The sequence below is a fragment of the Sorex fumeus genome, unplaced genomic scaffold (genome assembly GCF_029834395.1).
Source record: "Sorex fumeus unplaced genomic scaffold, SorFum_2.1 ptg000128l, whole genome shotgun sequence".
In the NCBI taxonomy this organism is placed as follows: Eukaryota; Metazoa; Chordata; class Mammalia; order Eulipotyphla; family Soricidae; genus Sorex; species Sorex fumeus.
Genome location: NW_026606185.1, coordinates 36,613,200 through 36,637,162, shown reverse-complemented (window position 1 = coordinate 36,637,162; position 23,963 = coordinate 36,613,200). Strand labels below are relative to the sequence as shown.

General features: G+C 35.2%; 1 protein-coding gene across 1 annotated transcript in view; it reads right to left on the bottom strand.

Moving 5' to 3' along the window:
- The window catches only part of ASXL3 (ASXL transcriptional regulator 3), a 178,150-nt gene that overhangs the window by 90,148 nt on the left and 64,039 nt on the right, over positions 1-23,963 (bottom strand). The window contains exons 3-5 of the mRNA XM_056138275.1: positions 20,837-20,945; positions 19,565-19,673; positions 3,747-3,868 (exon numbers count right to left, since the gene is read on the bottom strand). Of these exons, the coding sequence (XP_055994250.1) occupies positions 3,747-3,868; positions 19,565-19,673; positions 20,837-20,945 (340 nt within the window). The remainder of the gene's footprint in view (positions 1-3,746; positions 3,869-19,564; positions 19,674-20,836; positions 20,946-23,963) is intronic.

The window sequence follows — 23,963 nt, the reverse complement described above, 5'->3', positions numbered from 1 at the left end:
CTATTTGCTTAGTATACAAATACTAATAAATGAAAATTTCCCAGTATAGGGCTGGAGTGATAGCACAGTGGTACGGCGTTTGCCTTACACGCAGCCAGCCCGGCAGAGTTGGGTTTGATTCCTCTGCCCCTCTTGAAGAGCCCGGCAAGCTACCAAGAGTATCTCGCCCGCATGGCAAAGCCTGGTAAGCTACCCGTGAAGTATTCGATATGCCAAACACAGTAACAACAAGTCTCACAATGGAAATGTTACTCGACCCGCTCGAGCAAATAGATGAACAACGGGAGGAAAGTGCTACAGTGCGACATTGTCAAAAATTCTGCTGCCCTATTACAGGTTATATGCTGAAGAAAGTATTAAGTAAGAGGCAGAATCTAAAATGAGGATCCTGGGTTCAAAAGTCAGCTCTAAGATTTTATCACTGGGTGATCCTGAGCAAATTATCTAATATTTCTGGGCCTTTGTTTGCTTATTTGCAAAAGGCAGATGCTTTAAAAGATTCATAAGAGAATGAAATGGCATAGTACATGTAAAGCATGAAACATAAGTTTTAGAATTCAGAAATGCAAATGTCAGCTAACAAACTTATTGCTAAAGTTATTTACCTTGCCTTATGCTTATAACAATATAATTTGTACACGATATATTATAAACTATTTATAACCACAACACACCTATCTATACATGAACATACATTGAACACAAAAAATTCTATGTAGTTACAGCAATCCAAACTATCCAAAAGAAAAGAAAGCTGCAGATTTGCTGATTCGGCTACAATTTAAAATGCCGCAAGTTCAGTCAATTTTTGAAATGCTGTCTTAAGAAATTCAGCAATTACAAGGAATCTGCGCAAAATTCTGCAAGAACAGCTTTTCTTCTAAATGTATTTCCAATATGAATTTGGTTATTAATCAAACATTAGCATATTTGTTATATGCTGTGCCACATTCTACTGGTAGCTAATTTGTTACTAGGATATATGAAAGGAATTTTTAAAATCGGAATAAATAACACTTCTAAGACTTTAAAAAGCTTATCAGACAGGTTACTCAGCTGGGTCTAGGTCGGTATGTAGGAAGCAAGTGGTACTTCCCATAAACACATGCGGCACAACGAAACAAAAATCTTAAGAACCACTAACTCAAATGTGTGCAGTGTTTTAGAAGTTGTAAAAAATGTTTAATTACCATGAAATGAAAATGAAGAAAGTAAAAAATAATGAGACATGACAAAGCAGAGACTGGAATCCCCATCACTGCATTCATATACAAAGAGATTTCATGGTGTACACATTTTCTACATCAGAAGCTTCCAGAAATATTCATTTCATTTAAGTTGCCTAAATACCACTACTATCCACATTCAGTTTTGTATCCATTGTTCTATCTTGGTTAGTTTTTTATTACCTACAAACTATTAACCGCCTGAATAAGCCTTTTCCTAGCTTTTATACCATTATCCACCCTTTATTTCATCAATTAAAATCGGATCTGAACAATGAATTCAATTTTCCTCTTGGTATCTAAACGATTCCACACAAACAATATAAATGGCAACTCCTAATCCAATTTACTATCTTGCCACATAACATCCATAAATTAAAAAATGGAAAATTTCAGTAATAAATTCCAAATAGAAAGTAACAAAACTCAGTACCAAAAAGAAAAAAAAAGTGTTTTTTATTCCCTTCCTTTCTTCGTTTAAAGTAGAAGAATAAAGCTAAGGGACTCGTATGAATATTCAGAAGGTTTACAAGTTGGTAGGACTTCTACAACAATGAAAACTATTTTCTCTGTCCTAATTATAAATTTAGGGCTGGAGCGATAGCACAGCGGGTAGGGCGTTCGTCTTACAAGTGGTCAACATGGCCGACCCAAGTTCGATTCCTCCGCCCCTCTCGGAGAGCCCGGCAAGTTACCGAGAGTATTGAATATGCCAGACACAGTAACAACAAAGTCTCCAATGGAGACGTTACTGGGCCCGCTCGAGCAAATCGACGATCAACGGGAGGGCCTTTACCTTTACCTTTACCTTTACCTTTAATTATAAATTTATCACTAGAGTGATACCTATATTCCTAGACTTGAAAGGCGGAAAACAAGGGTTGAACGGTGGGGCTATCAGAGAAAGATATAAATTTTATTTTTTTTCTTTTTGGGTCACACCTGGCGATGCTCAGGAGTTACTCCTGGCTCTGAAGTCAGAAATTACTCCTGGCAGTGCTTGGGGAACCATATGGGATGCTGGAGATCGAACCCAGGTTGACTGGGTGCAAGGCAAACACCTTACCCGCTGTGCTTTCGCTCCAGCCCCAGAAAGATATAAATTTTTAAAATGCAAAAGGAAAGAAACTAAACAAGTGGAACCACAACTTCAGGGTTTAAAATAAATCCTCCATTAAAAAAAATTAGCATTGCCACGTATTATCTGCACCTATTCCCTATCCATATGATCTCATCTGTTTTTTTCCCCTTTGTTTTTTGTTTGTTTGTGTGTTTGTTTGTTTGTTTGTTTGGGAGGTCACACTCAGCAGAGCTCAGAGGTTACTCTTGACTGCATTCAGAATCACTCCTGGCGGGCTCAAGGGACATAAAGGGTAGTGAGGATTGAACCTGAGTCAACTGCACGCAGGGCAAGTGCCCCTCCTGCTGTACATCTTCATGACTCCCTGATATCTCACCTTTATCTTCCCTGTACAATTTAGAATTGGTTGATATGGCAACAAGCAGTACCTAATATTTATCTATTTTGGGCTTGGGGTCATACCCAGTGGTGCACCGAGACTAACACACACTGCACTCGGTGGTGGCTCCCAGTGGTGCTTTAGGGAACCATGTAGTGCCAAAGACTGGAGTTGAAGTTCCTTCATGCAATGTACATACTCTAGCCTCCTTATAGCCACCTTCCAAGCCCAGATAACATTAATTGAGCAATTATTATGCCAGGAATGCTGCCATCTGCTTCCAATGTATCACCTCACTTAATTTCCACGATAATTATATGTAAAAGGTACTATTATTTCCCACATTCTCTAGAGAAAAAGAAAAAAAAAAGTAAAATTCACAGAAGCAGCCTGCCTAGAAACACACAATAGCGTGGGAAGGATTTAATTCAAGTGGATAAGAATCTAGAGTATAAGTTTATAACCACAATCGTTTGCTAACACCTCAGGACAAGGGCACCAGAGGTCAAGACTGTTTATGTAATATGAAGATGATACTGCAAAATCAACTTCCACTGAGCTCCAGATAGCACTGATGGGTCGTTTATATATTAGTAAGTCACAGCTCTTGTTCTTCTCAGTAATGAGGGAAAAAAAAAACCTATTTTTTACATCAAGTACCAGATTAACATGAGATCATGAAATGAAAATGTCTCTTATACATTATTCATAATTAAAATTATTTCTCAATAGAGAAAATACAGTGGCATTTATTAACCCAGTATGTTTGTTATAAATCATACACACACACACACACACACACACACACACACCCTCAATAAGTTTTTATATTTTAGAAAGCATTTTCCCTCTTCCATTTTACCTTAAAGTCCCCAGTCAAATCTCTCTGAGCATTTTGCAAAGATTAAAATTACTCTAACATTATGAAAGTGGCTGAATTCAGGCTATTTCTATTGCCTTCTGATTGCTAGTTTCTCACTCATTTTACTTGATCCACAGAACACCCATTACGTTAAGTAGGCAGAACCAAAGGACAAAGAACAAATGCCAGCTGTCTTACCTGTTTAAGAGCCTTTTTGGTGTGTTGCTGAAAGGAAGACACTAATTTACTTTGCACGGCTGTGTTAGTAAGGCTTGAATCTCGAGTGGAAGATGCTTCATCAGTTACCTGCTTTGCACAAACTAGAAAGAGAGAGAGAGAGAGAGAGATAATGATATTACTAATTTGAATTCCTTTTTTTATATCCACTGTAATTAACTCACTTGGAGCTTTTCTCCAATCGAAAATGGATACCTAAAATAAAGCAAAATAGCACAGTAAAAGGAAGAGTATCTAGATTTGAAGAGAAGGGATCATGTAATAATGGTGTGACCAGTTACATTTAACTTCTATACGCCTCTGCTTCTTTACCCACTAATTGAGTATAATTTTTAAGTCATATGGCTATTGTATGAACTTTTTTTAAAGCACAGTATCTGCCTTAGGATTTGGGAAGCAGCAGATATTTTCAAATCTGAAAGGGACTGGGCGATACACAGTATTCTGATGAAGCAAAAATTAATGAAATTGCTTTTAATCTATCAACTTGATGCACAAGACTCTTCTATTTCCTAATATTTCCTCTATAGAATATGTCTGACTGCCCCCACACTTTTCTACTAGCCAAATCATCAATCATGGAAAATTAATTTGAGAGCAAGGTATCAATTTCAAACTTTCTTCAAGAAAACCACACCTTCTGTTGATTACAGTTTTACCTACCATTTTGACCAGAGTTGGAATTTCATGTTGCCTATTCTAGGGACCACATTAAAAAAAAGGAGAAGAAAAGAAAACAACACTGTCTTACTGGCATGGTTAAGCATAGTAACTCGTTCTTTCTATCAAACTCATGCAGTAGCTAAACTAGAACTCTTATTTTGTCTTCCTCAAATTCTCCTTTGGAGAAACTCATTTTAACAACTCTAACGCTGGAGAGCATTGGGCAGGGATGCATAATGCAGCCCCTTTATCATGCACCCAAGGAAAAAAGCAGTTATTTGGAAAATTTAAGCAAGGAAGCACTATGATTATTGGCCAAATGAAGGCAGATGTCAAAGTCAGGAGGCAAGACGAAGTTAGAAGAAAATAACTTCCGAACATATTGCAAAGGCTCAAAATATAACTTTTTTAAGGGCATCAAGGTTACACTAATCCAAGAAAATTCTACAATGAACAGCAATTTGGGAGGAATATAAGCTTTAAAGGAAGGAGTAAAAACTATTCTAGTAGAAAAAAATGGAGAAAAATGAAAGAGAATGTCTTCTTCCACTTCTTTTGTAACATTTTGCTGTGCCTGTGAAAGAACTCAGGGACTAACTTATGCATGGCCTGGCCACATGTCCCTAAGAGTATGCTGAGCCCTATGAGAGAATGGGGGAGATCGGGGTGACAATTCACATAAAACGCACAAGCAGGTATAAGGTGTTACACACACTTAAGCTGCTTGAGATGGATTCAAGCATATAATGCCTAGAGAAGATAATGCAGCTTAGGAATGTGAAGGTTAGGAAAATTGAGTCAAGTCAATCTTACAGAAAGTAATTAGTAGTCCAAAGCAAGCAAATATAGAGGATACAGTAATTAGCAGCTATTTATACTAGGTACTTTCCATTACATGATTTCATTTTATCTTCTCAACTTTCTTGCAAAACGGAAAGATATCAATTCCCTGTGGGACAGAGCTAAAGAGTTCAGAAAGATTCATATACTTATGCACACTTAGTTACAGTAGAGATAGACTCTAAAGCCATGCTCTTTAATGTCCCACTTAAATTATTTAGCTTCTAAGTCAACATATAGTGCAGAAAATTCAGTATCTACAGAAGCCTGACTTACTTGGTGAATTATGTTGAAGGTATAGGAACACAAAAGTCAGTAAGGTCAAGGAGAAGAGATCAGTTTATTCTTAACATAGGAAAAAGGATATTTGTGTACAAGAGTGATTGTTCCAGGAAATACAAAAGTTGAAGCACCAAAAGACTTCGCTTCTAGGCACAGTGAGAAAAATCCTTGAATTAAAGATCAAGTGAGGATTTTTTCCCTATTTGATACTATATGAAATTTTTTATTAAACAGTCTAAATGTTCTAGTCACAGAACACTTTACAGCACAGCCTGTGTAAAACGATGGCTCCAAGGCATTTTTACCTTGGATTACTAGAAAAATGTGTTAATACTTTGCCAAAGCTTACTTATGAAGAACTATTAGAAATAATCATCGGTTTACATTTTAAAGGCAAGTATATTTTCCTAAAGATTACCTAGATGGACTTTTCAATGTTTTAAAATTCTATGAGGTGTGACAAATAGTGGAAGAGGAAGGTATGGGGCAGGCTGTATGACTCCAAATGAACAGACCTAGATGAGAGTAAAGCAAACCCAGCCCAAAGGAAAGTTTCACTAGCAAATATGCTTTATTTATTTCATATTCTAAGATCAGCATTTCCCCCAGACAAATGTAAACTTGTCCAAATGGACTTTTAGAGAGCTTATGAAAATCACAGTTTTCTATATATTAGGCACCTAGTCAAATAAACCAATTTGCTTATAAAATGCTCTTATTCACATCTTTCATTGGTTAAACTTCCATTGCAACTGGATCAAAACCACAAATACACAATGTATACATGTGAAGTTTTTATGTCCCTTGTATTATCTGGTAGAATGAATACTAGACAATTAGCTACTGAGAGGATTAAATATCTAACTTACAACTAGCTTTTTCTCTCTCCCTAACCTAGAAAACCCAGTATTATATATGTAAATTTCTTTCTGTTTGCTATATACTTTGGTCTAATCATGTACGCTGCAGAGTTTGGTCTAAAAATCACTATTGCATTGTGTCAACAGTGAGTCATATATTTATAGTTGTGTATTTAGAGTTCTAATTTTATGAGTCACTATTTAAAACAACAAACTCAATTTAGAGCCCAACATTTCAGGTGTAAGACAATAAAACTCAACACAATATCAGGGAGTACAGAGACACTTTCATCAAGACTATTCATTTCTCTTTTACCCAACTCTAATCTGCCTTAGCTTACACTCCATCCCAAAGTATGGCATGTACAGAAACCCTAGTTGTAACTCTTTCTGCCTTCTAAAATTTGCTCCTATTTCACTGTATCAAACCATCTTTGCCTAATAATTTATTTCCAATAAAATAATTCTATAATCTCAAAGTAAATATAAAAGAAAAAATCTGGAAGTCAGTGATCCACTGGCTTAAAAATTTATTTGGGGGACAGGGTGAGAGTAGCAACAGCAGGCAGGGTGCTTGCTTTGCATGCAGCGGACCCAGGTTTTATCCCAGGCAAGAGTGCAGAACTAGGAGTAATCGCTTAGCATCAGAAAACAGGGTGGGGCTCACATGTAATAATCTATAGGCTGAAAATTATATGTAAGAGTCTGTTTAGATAGACATGTAATAGCAAATACAGACCATTAAATGTTAACCTATCAATTCTTCTGCAACATATACGAAGACAGTGGCTGAATCTAAAAACACACACCAAGTAGCTGGATTGTGTATATTTATGTGGATCCATACACTGAGACACCCATAATTTCCCCTTTACTATTTTTGCAATTTTATCCATAACATGTGACAAATAAATAATATAAAAATAGGTCTACTGATCACCGCCCCCCACCCAAAGAAGTTGTCTGAATAGCTATCTGATAAAAAAAAAGAATAAGAAGTTTGGCTCAGAGCAACAGTACAGGGGCTAGTTCTTGCCTCACATGCAGCCAATCCCAAGTTTGATTCCTGGCATCCCATATGGGACCCTGAGCACCACCAGAAGTGATTCCTGAGTGTGGAACCAAGAGTAACCTTTAGCACTACATGGATGTGGCTCAACCCTCCCCCCACCCTCCCTCAAAAAAAACTTTTTAATAGTTGCCTAGATATTTATAACTAAGGGCCTGAGTTTGGTCTCTGAAATTAATGCTGAAGAAGAAAATAATGTTAAAGCAAGGACCCTAGGGCAATGCTTTTATGTGAAATTAGAACAGGAGCAAGGAAGCTGAGGAATCAGGAAAGATGTTTTACCCAAGTAAATACCAAAGACTGATATGCAGTTAAGAATGTTATATCTTCTTGGCATTCTGAAGAAAAGGAGTTGTTTTCTCTCTTTTTCTCTCTATTCCTCTATCTGTGTACTGGCATCATCACAAAATGAATGCCATGGTTTTATATTTTTATATCAAAACCCTGTAAGACTGTCTGCCCTTCTTTGTACATGGAAAAACCAAAGATGAGGATATGCTTTCAAAAGTATAGGAAATATTATTTCTGTCTACATGCTGCTTGCCTGCCAAAACTAGGCAAGCCAAGATCATAGTTAAAAGCTAATCTGCTGTTTTAAAGTCAGTTAATGGAACTCTCCATGTTGGTTGCTCATTTACCTCTACTCTCATATGCAGATTATCAAACCCCTTCTCCAAAACAGTCTATATAGAAGACTTGGGAACAAAGAGAGATTACATGGTGGGTAATCATAAGACAGCTTTGAAGGTGAGAGAAAGTGGGACTGAGTTCTAGCAAGACAATTCGAACCTTAGTCCCCAAGGTGTCTCTCCTCTTTTTGTTCAAGATTTCAACCTGAAAGTCTGGTAGAGCTGTAACATGTTGTTGGAGTTCATATTTATACATTTAAATGCTAAGAAGAACTATGGGTGCTGTTCCCCACAATTAATTAGAAAATCACTGAAAGGGTAACAAGAGGGCTTGACTTTTTTATACAAGACCAAAAAAAAAAAGAAAGAAAAAGAGAGAGAAATCAGTATTAAATTTTGATTCTATCTCCCTTTCTAGTCTCTGCTTCTCTGACTGCCACAATTTCTGATATAGTCAATGGAGCCATTATAAAATTTATTGAACATAAACTTGCTTTATATGTTTCAATGACTGTCCCTTTCCAAAATGCCCTTTTAGTTTTTCCATATCTTCCCAGCAAATTTACATGGACACATCAAATTCACTTCCTCTCCAGTCATGTTTCTTATAATTTAGCATCATAAATTCATGATCACCCTGAAATACTGGATTTTCTATCTGTCTAAATGGCATGTTGGGGATTTAAGTGCATATTCAGGGACAGAGGAGTTAACATATAAATGTTTATTAAACTAAATTTTGGAACTCAATTTATATTCAATGTATCAAAATACTTTAGACTAAGCTTCAATTTTTGATTTTAATAATAACTTTTAAAAGAGAAGGTCAGCAAAGCACAAATTTTAATTTCAAAATATCTCCATAGAAGGTTAACTTTTTAAAAATTGAATACAGAAGCCTCAACACGTCTTTTTAAAAATTATCTTAAAGTCAGTGGAAGAAGATATGAAAATCAAGCCAAAAAATATCCTTGCAAGTTAATAGGAAGTCACATGATCTGCCACTTACTGTAGATAAATTTCCTTCTATTATCTTTATTCACTGCCTAATTTCAACAGGAAAGTCAATGTTAGGTGACTTTTTATAGTGATATAAAAATAAACATAACTTAAGTATCCAAATTAAAAATCACAATGCTGGGCCAGAGAGATAGCTCGAAGTGCTGGCAGACATGCTTTGCATGCTGGATGTGTGGATTCAATCCTGGGCTCCACAGAGTTCCCTGATGATGGCTAGGAGCAACCACAGAGCACTGAGTTGAAAGAAATCCCCAGCGCTGCCCTTCCACCCTGACACAACAGTACAAGCCAAATTGCAACGTTCACTGGAAATGGCAAAAGTTCTAAGGGAACAAACTACAACACAGATCAGATATGAGAATGACAGATACACTGCAATAGAGATCATTGCTATTATGAACTGCTCTATACCCCTTCAATCATATGAGAAGTAGGTTATCTGGGGTAACTGCTGTTTAATGATGGAATCAACTCATAGATGAGAGAACACACTAAGAACAATTTTATTTTTACGAGTTCTCCAACTATTCAGTTTTCTGCAAAAGCAAACTAGATGCTCTCAAAACAAATTGTTGGCTGTAGAAATGATAGTGATATATTCTATAGGCTTAACACTGTTTCTATAAATTAAAAACATTTAAATAAAAGAAAACATAACATTAGGAAAACACCTTGGCACCCTTCTCAACTTAATCACATTTAAATAGAAAACTTAGTCATTATTTATTTCATAATAATTCATTCAATTTCAAAAGTTTATTGAGTAACTTCATGGCAAATACTTTGTAAACTGAAGAGGAGGAAAATAGTGAATAATACTTAAATATTGACTTCGAGACAATATGGTTTTTCTTTAAAACACACACACACACACACACACACACACACACATACACACACACAGAAGAGTAGTATAGAACTATTAAATCTTCCCAAGAAAGATCAGGACTATGAAAATGTAGCAGTGATGAATAAAGTTATTTTCAAGATTCAAAAGTAGACAACTCAAATGTATTTTCTAATGGCAAGTTCTTTTGTATATTTGCACCATCATAAACACTGTCAGGACTGTAATGTGTTTTATGCATAATGCCCACAGTGATCAGATATGCTGCAACAAAATACATGTCAAAAACTGTCTTAAAAAAACAACTTTAAGAATGCCAGGGAAACCCATTTGGCCTCAACTAAATCTTTCCTGGATTCTATTTCATAATCAGAGGAAATATAATTCTTTAATCCTTTCTGGATACAAACTAAGGAGAATTTTCCTCTCCTAAAACATTTCTAGTTCCAGAAGTATGTCTATTTGGATTTAAACAAGTTTCATTGTTGAATTTAAAGAAAATATTCAAAGGATATAAAGTGCCAAAACCAGCAATTAAGTAGAGCAATAATAGCAATAAAATAATAGGAAATAACAGTTCATCCTTAATAAACATTCAAAAGAGAAAGCAACAAAACACTGTAAGTACTGGTACTAAATAACATTTAAAATGTCATCTATGAATACAATGTACCTAAAACGACTTAGTGTAGTTATTTTTTTGTAATAATATAGATCAACCCAGGGCCTCGGCTTCACCAAATACTTTACCCAATAACTAAAGTATTTTTTATCATCTACTTTATTTATGCAAATAAGCCCTCCTCTTAATTAGAAGATATCTACATAAAAAAATAAATATAAATCAAAAGGACTGGAGAATCAAATGATAATAATATCAACTTTATGTGTGTGTGTGTGTGTGTGTGTGTGTGTAAATAAAATGTTCCTACAAGATGTATTCCTGGATACCTTATTGATTTTGCAGTTATAGCTTTTTTGTTGTTGTTGTTATGTAGGCATCTTCTAATTAAGAGGTTTTTCAGAGCTTACTCCTGGTTTTGCACTCAAGAATTAACTCCTGGGGCTGGAGTGATAGCACAGAGGGTAGGGTATTTGCCTTGCACGCGGCAGACCTGGGTTTGATTCCCAGCATCCCATATGGTCCTCCCAAGCACCACCAGGAGTAATTCCTGAGTGCAGAGCCAGGAGTGACATCTCCGCATCACTGGGTGTGACCCAAAAAGAAAAAAAAATTAACTCCTGGCAGTGCTCTGGGGGCCATATGGTATGCGGGGCATTGAACCCAGTTTGACTGTGTGCAAATAAAAACCCTATCAGCTGTACTATCAATCTAGCCCCCATGATACCTAGCCCTTGTGATGATGATTTTGAAGGCTTATCTTATATGCTACATATTATGCTTATCTGATATCAGATAACCATATATATTGCCATTTCACTGAAATATTTACAAAACGATCTGAAGCACCTTTGTTTGTGCGTGACAGAATAATGAAGCCAGAGGTGACCAGAAGGAACATTGCATCCTGACCCAAAGCTATAGGAATTCCTTCTACTATACCTCAACACCAAGGAAATCTAGTAATACTGGTATCTCAGAGCATATGTACATATGGATATTCATAAATATGGGTGTATGTAAAATACTCCCATAAACTGATATAGAAAAAAGAAACTCAATTGAACATAAAATTTTGTACAAAACATACCAGACCTTTAACCATTTGACTCTCTCAAAGAATCACCTCAGATTCCTCCTTTAGAACTGAAGTATAACACAGTAATGTGTGTGTGTTTATGTGTGTGTATGTATGTGTGTTAGAGGGGGAGAGACACACATTATAAACTATTTCTTTTATTCTGATACTGTACCTGTGATATTCCATAAAGCATAACATCCCTGAAATATCTATAAAGAAGTAAAGTAATTGATGCAGAAACAGAAAGCAGGCAGGAATAATATCATTAAATGTTAGCAGAGGTCAAGGCTAAATGCTTCACTCATGGGCATCACTACTATTTTATACTTGAACAGAGAAAAGATCAACTGTAGTACAATAAGTAGAGTTAGGTATGAGATTTAGGGGGACTGAGAAATGGTTATGTGCTTCACTTTGGAGAGAAAGGATAATAAATTATCCAGCATCTGTGAAAAATGCACTTTATTTTTTAAAGGTCAGGAGTACACTGTTTCTATATATGAATCATAAACTATATAAATAAAACGGAAATTTGTCTGGTTAAGATGAGTAACTGGGGAAATACTTTCATTTTGCTTTTATTTCAGAGGGAGTTTGTTTTTATAATGAGATCACACTCTCTTTCAAAACTTTATCTATTATGACCACTTCTCGAATAGCACAAGTAAAAGGGGGGGGGGGGAAGTACACTTAAATAGATCACTTTATCTGTGCTTACAAAGAAAACCTTCTTTTACTCTGTTACTCTGGTCTGTTTAAATAGACCAGAATCCATTTGCACAAGAACAAGAGTTCACAGTTCAAGGGGAATCTGTAAGGAAAAGCAGGTCCCTAATGGGTAAAAGAAATGGGAAACAGTATCATCTTTAAGCAATGTTTGAAAGAGTGGGGATAAGTCCTTGGGAGAAGAAGGGAGCGGTATCTGGAGGACACCCAGCTGTTCTACATCATCAGGAAGGGAGGGGGGAGAAATTATTTTAGTTAAAGACACAAAGGATTTCAGCAATGATGAAAAACTGAGTATAAAGGTTATCAAAAATACAGAAAAATACAAAAGATATTGTGAGATCCCTTTCTTTCTGGACAGATGCTAATAATGTCAACTCGAATTGACTGATGTAAGCAAAATACTGGCCAAGAGGATCCAGAGTGGACCAATTTCTGAAGTCCCTCAAACTTGCAAAATGTAAAAGCCGTGGGCTGGGATGAGAAACAGGAGACTGAAAGAGAGTGGGCAGAGGAAGTTTCATATCCTGCCAATGGTCATTTCTTACTGTGAAGAGTATTCTCTTTCCTCTGGGTTTTCTTCTCTGTGTAACTGTAAAAACATCATTTTCACAGCCATGCATTTCTCTGGGCCACCAATGGAGAGCAGGTGTTTCTAGGAGCTAGCAAAGCTGAGCAAAAATGCAAATGTGAGATAAAAGAAGAATCCCGCTTTCCTAAGAAAATCAAGAGAGCAGCAGTGACTGAAAGAATTCCGTTCCCTCATGTAAAAGATTTCTCTTCGGCGCTGTCAGGTAGAAACTGATTGTGAACACAAAGATGAAGACACAGCTACCATCCCACATAAATTCCCTCCAGAGCGGTGACAGACAAGTTACTGAAAAGCCTCTTGCAAAATAAGACCAATAACACCAAGAGGAAAGAGACACCAAATAGGTTGGCAACATCTTAAAAAGTTATTCTAAATGCTCCCTTCACAGCTACAGTGTCCTCATTTTCCATGCTCCCACCCTTGTATAAAATTACCATGGACAAACTGTCAGCAGGACGGCTCCCTGAGGGGGTCTGAGCCTTCATTAGTCCACTTCTCACTTCCCACATGAAGCTCCTCATCTGTATGTAATTGATGTCTCAGCAGAGATCCTAGTTACACACTTCAGGCCAGAGTAAAGCACTTTTCACTTTTTAAAAGGGCTCCTCAAACTCTGCCCTCTGAGCCAATAAAAACAAAGAGCGAGTTGAATAATGTTTCATTAAGTTAACATAACCCTGCCAAAAATCATACAATCAGAAACCCACTTATAAAACTGCCCGTAAAGAATAATGAAAAAGGACTTCATAAAATTCTTCAAATGTTGGGATCATTATTTACCCTGGGATCTAAGGACTAATAGGGTATCTGTCCTCTATAATTTTTTCCCCTAAGTACAGACTTTTAAAATACTAATTCCTTGCTGAACTGCTTCTTTCTCCCTGAAAGCCATCTGGATTAATAACAAGAACCTTTTTTGATCTTTGTGGATGAAAATTGTATATCCTCCAGTTCCCTCATTAAAAAAAATGGATGATTGCTGTTGATTTAAACATAAAAATAGATTAGTGACACAATAGGAGAAACTCATTTTTTTCCTGTTAATGACAAGTTATAAATAGAATGTGAAGAGGGTAAAGACTACTGACACTATCATTTTCTATAAAATATGTACGGGTTCTGCAGCTAGCACAACACTGTAAGTCAAGTTAATATGTGTGAGCAAACTCATGATATACCAATGTATTATGTTCAGAAAACAACTCAGACACAAACATACCCATATATCTCTGACTAAAATAGCTCATAAAATTCAAAATAATTTCTTCGGGTGACATAGATCTATACTTACATTGGCATAAATGGTCATGGGTTGTCAACACAGATATATCAAGTGATTCACCTAAATCACACACGTGTCTCTAGAGCAAAACTTTAACATTTGAAGTATTTACATTCTTTAGTCTATTATGTCTAATTATAATTAACTTAAGAAGTCATTTAGGAGCCCAAGGAAAAAAAAAGGATAACTATAGTTCTGCAATCAGCAAGATAATACTTTCCCCACATTTTAAAAAATTTGCAATCAGTAACACCATACTTTTCCAACGGTGTAAAAATTTTCAACAAAACTTTCAATATATTGGCAAAATATTTCCCATTTAAAAATATTGTGTTGTGCTGGTCAACTAATTGAAATACACGAGACTGAGGCATTATTTTTATTGGTTTTGTAAGTTACAATGACCTTTACCTAAGGACTCAAGTGTCAGAATCAAACTGCTAAAATGTCTTTTTTTATTATCATCTTTTGAAAAGTGAGTATTTCTCCAATACTTCACTGCTTACTTGTTTTCAACAGTGCAACAAACGTCAATAATTTCTGTTAATCTGAAATAATTCTGTGGTAGTGGAAGCTTATTTTTAATTGTCTCACTGATATATTACCAATTGATAGTATTAGCCACTTCACTGGGCTGGAGCGATAGTACAGCGGTAGGACGTTTGCCTTGGACGCAGCCAACATGGCCAGCGCGAGTTCGATTCCTCCGCCCCCCCTCGGAGAGCCCGGTAAGCTACCGAGAGTATCTCGCCCACACAGCAAGCTACCTGTGATGTATTTGATATGCCAAACACAGTAACAACAAAGTCTCCAATGGGGACTTACTGGGCCCGCTCGAGCAAATCGATGAATAACGGGAGGACAGTGACAGTGACCGTGACAGCCACGTCACTATTTTATCCTAAAGGAGAAATAAGGTAAGGGGGGAAGGGATATTTTAAAAAGTAGATGGTGGGTCACATTTTTTCTGTCCTCTTCTCCCATTTGATGTTTGTTCCTCCCACGTGCAAAAATCTCTCTTTTTTCTCTGATCATATTTTCAAAATATATCATTCTAATGTCTGGATCAAATGTATATTAAAATCAGACCACTGAAACCAGCTCAGTTTTAGGAAATTTATCAACTTGTTTAAAAAAAAAGGCATGGGATTTCGCACTCTTTTATTTAGATAAGTCAGGAATTCCCCCTTTTCAAGTTTGTAATCAGAATGGATTTGGACAAATATTGGAAAGGCATGTTCAAAGATGACTACTGGCCGACAGTGTTACTGGTGGCTCCAGAAGAGTAGCGCAATGGTCAGAGCTGGGTGAATGGGTTGTAAGTGTGTTATTGTCATACACACATACAACACAACTATGAAAGCAGTAGAATTCAGGGGCTGGAGTGATTATACAGTGGGTAGCACTTGTCTTGTATATGGTCAAAATGGGTGATAGATGCCCAGCACCCTATATGGAACCCCGACCCCATCAGGATTGTTCCCAGAGTACAGAATCAGGGGTAAGCCCACACTCCCCACCCCACCAAAAACTAGAATTCATTATCCAGGAAATATTGATTGTTCCTGGGCTGGAGTGATAGCACAGCAGTAGGGCGTTTGCCTTACAATCGGCCAACATGGCCAACCTGAGTTCGATTCCTCCGTCCCCCTTGGAGAGCCCGGCAAGCTACCGAGAGTATCTTGCCCACATGGCAGAGCCTGGCAAGCTACCCGTGTCATATTCGATATGCCAAACACAGTAACAACAAGTCTCATGATGGAGACGTTACTGGGCCCGCTCGAGCAAATTGATGAACAACGGGAGGACCATGACCGTGACCGTGACCTGGGCTTTATTACTTGGATAAAATATTCAACCTCTTTTAAATTACTTTCCTTAGAGGTTAAAAAATAATAATATAAATAAGACAATATAAAAAAGTCTAAGATGTTCCCTATATTGTAGTAAATGTTGTAAGATTTAAAGAATGTGCATGTAAATGATTTACAAATGCCGGAAATTGTTAAGCACTCATCACATTTTCAATATGTTGATTTGAAAATGGTTCCTAAGACTAGTTTAATGGGCTATATACACATATACACAAAAAGCATATGGTATTTGCATGGGCAGGAAATGTAATTGTCCTATAAGAAGCAATTATGGTTTGCAAAAAGATGCCTAAGTGGGCAAATGAAGGAATATACAAGGAAATAAGCTATCTACTATTTTCTCAGTAATCCCCAAAGCAATTTCTATAATAAACTTCAAAAGGGAGGCCAGGAAATCTGGTTTTGGTCATAGGAGCTGAAGATGTGTATGTATTATTTTGTGAATTATTCACATTCCAAATTAGGGGACTTACTTATCTTTGCTTTATTGACTAAATATTCTCCTTCTCTCTCCCACCCCTTCCTCACCACTAGAGCCTTCCCACGAGTTTCCTTCGGAATTCAGTTAGTCATTAGTAAACTTACCATCTTTTTTACTGGAGATCCCAAGAAGTACTCAGGAGACTCCAGTTACCTCCAGCAATACTCAGCCAACCAGGTTGGTGGTTTAATACTAGAACCTCAGAATGTACACAGAACACGTGGGGCCAGAAACCACCAAAGCTACACCAGTGGTACTCCAGGGCTATCCTCAGAGGAATCCAGGACTCCACCCAAAGGCACTTGGGAGGGCACGTGGTGCTAAAGATCTGGCCCAGGGTGGGGACTTGTCTGGAACAGAAACCACTGTACTATTTCCCACTATCCATCCATCATCATCATGTTATTATTGTTGCTGATGTTGTTATTGTTGCTAATACACACCCAGCTGTGATACAGGACTACTCCTGAGTCGATGCTCAGCAGTCATTCCTGGCAGATCTCAGACAATCTGAAGTACTGAGTTCGGGTCAACCATGTGCAAACAGGTACGCTATTTGCTGCACCATTTCTCCAACTCTTTCCATCAAGCATTTTTAAGTCTCTGATTTCATGAGATCATACATACCATTCCTTGCTGTACCTATTATCTAACAACTCCTGTGACAGTCTAATATGTTTGTAAAGACTTTAGCTCCTAAATCTCTTTCAAAAGCCACCAGATGATTTTCTAATATTTTATACCAAGGTCACCAGCAACCTTTACTACCTTTGTGCAAATAAGAAAAGGCAGAATGAAATCCTGGAAGACAAAGCTCAATCCTATGACTCTAGTCTGAGCAACCAAGGGCTTCTAAATTTCAGCCATTGTTGGTTTCCTCAACCAAGTGAATATATACTGTCCAACCATTTGTGCCAAAATTCCTAAACTTGACTCCTATTTTCTCTCATTTCATGAAAGTAAATATTTCATATTATCTTAAAATCAATTTAATGAAGTCTACTCTCAAATCACCTATCCTTCTAATGCATCTTCTCTAGAACACCAAATCAAACAGCATTTTTTATCGTAAGGTGAGTTCCTTCTCCACACCATCCCTCACACAATCCTATATTCCCTCACCTCCCCAACAGCTAAGATTTCACGGATGTTGGTCTTAATTCCAATCACGCCTCAACTCTCTTGTTCTTATCTTGCTTCATGATTACATCAGGAAAAACCCCAAGCTCTATTTGAATCAAACTCATTAGCTCCGCTATACTTAGAAAATGGTTCTGAATAGCACAGAGAAAAATATACACCCATGCTCTCTGGTTTCAAATTAAATTCAAGTTTCATATTCAACTTTATGAGTATCCTTAAAGGGCTGGAGAAATAGTATAGAAGTTAAGGCTTTGCCTTGCATAAGGCTGACCACAGGTCAATCCCCAGGACTATGAGTGTTACCTAAACTGAGTCAGGAATGAACCCTAAGCACTCTCAGGATTAGCCTTATAAAAAAGTTTCCCAATGCAAGATTGTTGTCAAAGATGTTAATCCTCTCTTTAACTCTCTGTATACAAAAACTTTCCCCTTTCCTCAAAGACCCTTACAAAAACTGTCTGCAACTGTAATTTTTCTTTCATTCTCTTGAACTGTCAAGTTCATCATTATCCTCACAAAGTAAAATTCAAAGGTATTTTTTGGATTCATTTTAGTTCCTAGATCAAAGGCATTTAACACATTTGAGTGACTTCCTTAACAGAAATAGTTTCTTCATTTGGTTTCCAGAATAATAACAATCCCTTACTACTGTCATTTACTTTCCATCTATTTTATTGTTTCCGTAATCTCTAAAATATCTTAAAATTAAAGAATTTCTGACTTAAGTCTTGGGTCTCTTTTCTTTTCTATTTTAATGTAACTAGTAATATCATCAGCTTTTTGTCTTTAAATATTATCTATAATTGATTACTTCCAAATGTGTATCTCTAGCAAGATCTTTGCCATTAATTTAAGACAGAGTCAACATGATATTTTAAATGAATCTCACACTAAATATGCCCCACACAGATCCTGATAAACAAAACTTTAGCCAAAACTATCTGGGAACACTATTCACACTCAAACTTTGGACTCATTTCTTTATTTTATGATCACATAGAGTTCAGCAGTTCCTGTTGGTCTACCTTCACTGATATCCAGAACCACCACATTTCCATCACATTTTGTAGCTATTCCTTTTACTGAAACCTCCAGAATTTCATATATATAATATATATAATAATCATATATAGATATTCTTATGTTTCTTGAGAAAGATAAATATTGATAGAATTCAGAGGTGAAAAAATGTTCATTATAATTCAAAGGTGAAAAATTATTTCATCAGAATTTTGGAAAGGTCACTTACTTTCCAACAGTATTTCATAAGAATTTAAGTTTTTATGTGGTGAGGAATATTAACACTAAGATTAATTTACTGAAAACAAACAAATGAAAAAGTTCTATAAATTTCCTACAATCAAATAAAATATTAAATCAATCACAAATAAAACAGAAGTATTCTCAGCACCCACATCAGCAGACCTTTCTGGTCCTCACATTATAAGAGTATCTAAGAGAACAAAACTGAGATATTCTGGTAACACCCTAACATCTTTCAGGTTAAATGAATTGAGAACATTCTATGCTATCATCCAGAGAATCCAAAATTGTTGTGTTTTTTAAAAATGTTTTTATGTAAGCAACTATTTCCTTTTCTTAAGGACACAAATTTTGATTCAAATTATTGAATGAAAAACCTTAACAGACGGTAAAACTAAAAAGAAATTTATACATATGATAAAGAGGACTCAAATAGTGAATTAGTGGAGTCTTGCTTAATTCTTAAGAGAACAGGGTTAAGAATAATCTTTGAAATTCAACTTACCTCCATTTCCTTCTCCATTGGCATTGGCTTCTGCCATCTCTGTGCCATCCAGTTCAGATTCACAGCCTAAATCCAAAGCCCCATCACCTGGGCATGATGACTCCTCTTTCTATATTGATTTTTAAAATGATGATTGACAGAGATAAACGTTAGCAACTGAAAGTTTTCAAACTACTTTTAATGTTCTACAATACTACCAGTTTACTGTTATTTAGAATTTCAAAACAAATTCATTTTTCAGACTTAATTCACTCTTTGAAGCAAAAAAAAAGCAAAACCAAAAGGTAATATGCAGGGGAAAGTAAATTACTGAGATAATATTCATATTACCACTGCAAAAATAAAACTTTCTTCTGACATGTTATTTTCTTTAAAAATTATTCTACATATTTCCTATGCAAAAAGTGATTTAACAACTCAGATTTTGGAATAGTAATTAAGTACCAATTAGCTACAAAACTATGACTGTGATATTACAAGTTCTTTTGAATAACCTGTGTTATTTTCTGAAACACACCCAGTGACAAAAAAAAATCTGTTTCTTTAGCAGGTCTAATTTTTAGTATTAAAAAACATCTTTTAAAAGAAAATGTAGACGAAATACTGACTCTACTTGTTCCAAGTTATGCACAACCTGAAGACCATTATAATCTTTTGTCCTCTAGAGTTTTACATCTGTGAAAGCATTTTCCATTCAAGATGGGAATGAAAATTAAACTAAAGTAATTCAGACTCAGTTATCTGAAGATTTTATCTCATCCCTTTACTCTTACCTAACAGACATACACTATTGGTAAAATTTATGTGAGGTAGTTTAATATTAAATAATTGATTTAAATCACCAAGTTTTTCAGAAGTATATATTTATTATGTTTTTTAAAAAGAGAAAGGCATACACACAGGTGTGAAGTATATACCAATTAGTGTCGCTAAGTCAAAGAGTTTATGGTTAACTGTGATCATTTATGCTCTTGGCTGATTGTTCGTGGCACTCCTTCATGTAAAATTTTTTAAAATCAAGAATTTTAAGGAAGCCACAAGTATTTCCATTACCATATGTTGAATCAAAACCACAGATATGTTTCCTTTAAAGAAAAACGTCATTGTTTATTCTTAATATGAAATCATTTTTAAGACATCTGAAAATACTTAAAAGGCACAGGGATCATTCTACCCTTCACCCCAATCTAATTTGTTTACCTTCACATGTCTTTAAAAGTGCATGATATATCATAATAACTTAGACATTAATATGTAGAAAATCCAACTTACTTTGAGAGCATAGAGGCCTGACTTTCCAGGGATTTTGAAGAATGTTCCATCCCCTATTCGAGTGTTAGTATGAAGCATTGCATTCAGACAAGCTAATGGAGAAGTTCCACTAGAAAATAAAAGTGTGCAAAAATGAAGCAGTCTCAGATGCAGCTTCTGTGGAAAATTGTTCTCTTGGTCTCACTCTAAAAAAAAAGACCCCCTCTCACATGCCTTTTTAAAATATCCTCCCAACCCGAAAACATCTACATTACAATAACAGGCCAGTCCAGTTTCACCAAAGTTAATCAGATGCATCTGTCTTATAGGCTTCAGGCAAAAAGTCTCCTGAATTGAAATTATCTTTCTATTCATAAAAGCAACCAACACTGTATTTCAAAGAAACCCAAGACCAAATGTTTAAGAGGTATGATCTAAAAAATAATGCTACGAAGCCTCAGTTTTAAAATATTACAGACAACTTGATGGTTGCACTTGAATGATCAAAAAAACCAAGTTCAAGGACAGCTCCATCCTATAGGTTGAATAGCAACAAAAGATTAATGGGAAATGAGGAAGGAACTGATTTGAAATTACAAGTACTTAAGTTATAGGACTGCATTTCTCAGATGGCCCAGTAAAAATCTCTATATCTCTATCTCTACTTAAATTTCTTATACAGTTTCTACAATGACATTTCTTTACTCAGATTTGTCAAATAAAGAAGTGTTTGGGAATTCTGCCCAGCTAATATTATGCAGTTATAAAGATGAAAGTGACTAAATGATGAAATCAACTGAGTTTTTTAAAAAATAAAACCAATTATTAAAAATATCAGAACACATATTTACAAACATCACTAAAATGTATTTATGCACTCATAAAGGTATTTATGAAATATATAATATGAATGTATTTCTAGGGTAGATTTTAAAATCTACACTTTTGTGTTTTATTTATAAGGTAATAGTTTAAAGACTAGAATTTAGAACTAGAATTAGCATTTTTTTTAGTTATGTTGCCATACATATCCTAATATACTAAGAAGATCAATAATCGGCCAAACTGCTATTCATTAAAAGTCCAACTCTATCCTACTCACCTCTAAGGGTTAAGTGTATAATCTAAAATATTCTGGGACAAGGGAAACTCCATCATACTAAACTTCCAAAGTTTGAATTTCTAAGACAGAAAGATAATTTTATGTGACTAAAAAAGAATTCTAATTTTACTTCTGTAAGGAGAAAGAAAGCTTACTGGTAAAATAAAAGAGTCAAATTTGCTGAGTTGCCAATATAATATACTTAACAGCACAAGTCAGCATGTATGTGTATCATGGTCAGGAAGGTTTGTAAGCATTATATTAATAATAAGATTCTATTATTTTAGGAAGCAACTTCTCTGTGCCAACACATCAGTATAATTCCATCAGGTTTAACAAGAAGCAGGAGCCTTAATACAAACTTTTCATGAACAAAGGAGTTATAACACTAAAGTACATATGGAAATAATACTCTGCATTTATGTAATATCTTTGCCCATAAAGCATCTACAAACTTAGAGATTTCATTTTATTATATATTTTCTTCAAAAGATGGTTTGCTGATAAGTGGACTAGGCATATTTTATAAAGTAAAATATATTCATTTCCCCAGAAATGTCTGCTCATGAATAAATTTTAAATAATGTTATACATGTTACAGTAAATCACTTCTATATATATGTATATACATTTTACCATTTTATCAGTCCTCTCCTCAGACTGAATAGACAATTTGAAGATGGTTATTATTATGACACATTTCTGATGTTGCAATTTAGTAAGAGTGACAGAAATACCAACTTTATATAGGGAGGAGGCAAGAAGTTGTTAACAGTACAAGTAAAATGAATCCTATAAATGATACAATGTCAACTTTAAGAACTATGACTTAATAATACTGCCCAGCTAATATTAAACCTCATACATTCTCCCTGTTCTTTATTCGTAAATTAAAAGGCACAACTCCAGAATTCAGATTAAGACTATTAAAGACTATACAGATTTTAAAACAACTAAAATAAACTTGAGCAAATATAATTTAACACCCAGTAATTTACATTTCCATTCTAAGGTACAGTAAAGCAAGATAATTGTAGACGACAAATTGACAATTAAATACCAGTTTAATTCTATGCTTGTTGTAAATATGTTACAGGCACTCAGCTTCATAAATAAGCTCAGTTAAGCATGAATATACTATTAAACTATACTGTGTATTAAGTCAATAAACTTAATATTCACTATAGAAATATTTAAAAATATGAAAATCAAATAATATAATAAATTTCCAACTGTGAGCACTGTAATTTTTCCAAATATTTCCTATGACAACATACAAAATTTGTTTTTACTTCAAAAATGCATAACATTTGCATTTTAAAAGAATTAAAATTTTGCAAACAAATGCAAATTTTACAATTCAAATAACTGGCTGAATTAGTCACTGTTTTAAGCATATCACTTACATTTCTTTAGAGAAAAAAACTAATTATATGGTCCATTTTCTTTAAAAACAATAAAACATTAGCATCAAAAGAGCTAAGTGCCTATTAAAAAGTAGCTATATCACCCAGTGCAGAATATTAGCAGGAAACACATTTGGAAAATTTACTTCTTGCTATTATTCTCAACAAGTCCAGAAAATTTAGAAAATTTGGAATACTTTTCCTGAAGAAATTAATATCTTTAACCATGATTGAAGAATAAGAGCATGCTGCATAATTTTGTTATTTTTATCTTGATAAAAAAAAATTGATCAAACAGTACATCTTGGCTTGCTTGATAAAGACATATATGCAGGTACATCTGAACCATACAGAGCAGTGATTAACTTCAAGTATGAGAAAAGTTGAGGAAAATAAACATTAGAGGTGCATATTTTTAATAATGTTAATACATTTTCCATTTCCTTCTGACATTTTTATTCTCAATTAAAAAAATCTTTCCTCTTAATGTAAGGGCTCAATCAGAAATTATAGGATAAGAAAATATATCTGTATATAGATATAAAACAATGAAACACTGATGTCACAAAAATATTTTTAAAATTTCAAGTTACTTACTTTCTAAAAAGATGAGGTAGAAGAACCATGGCATCCGATATAT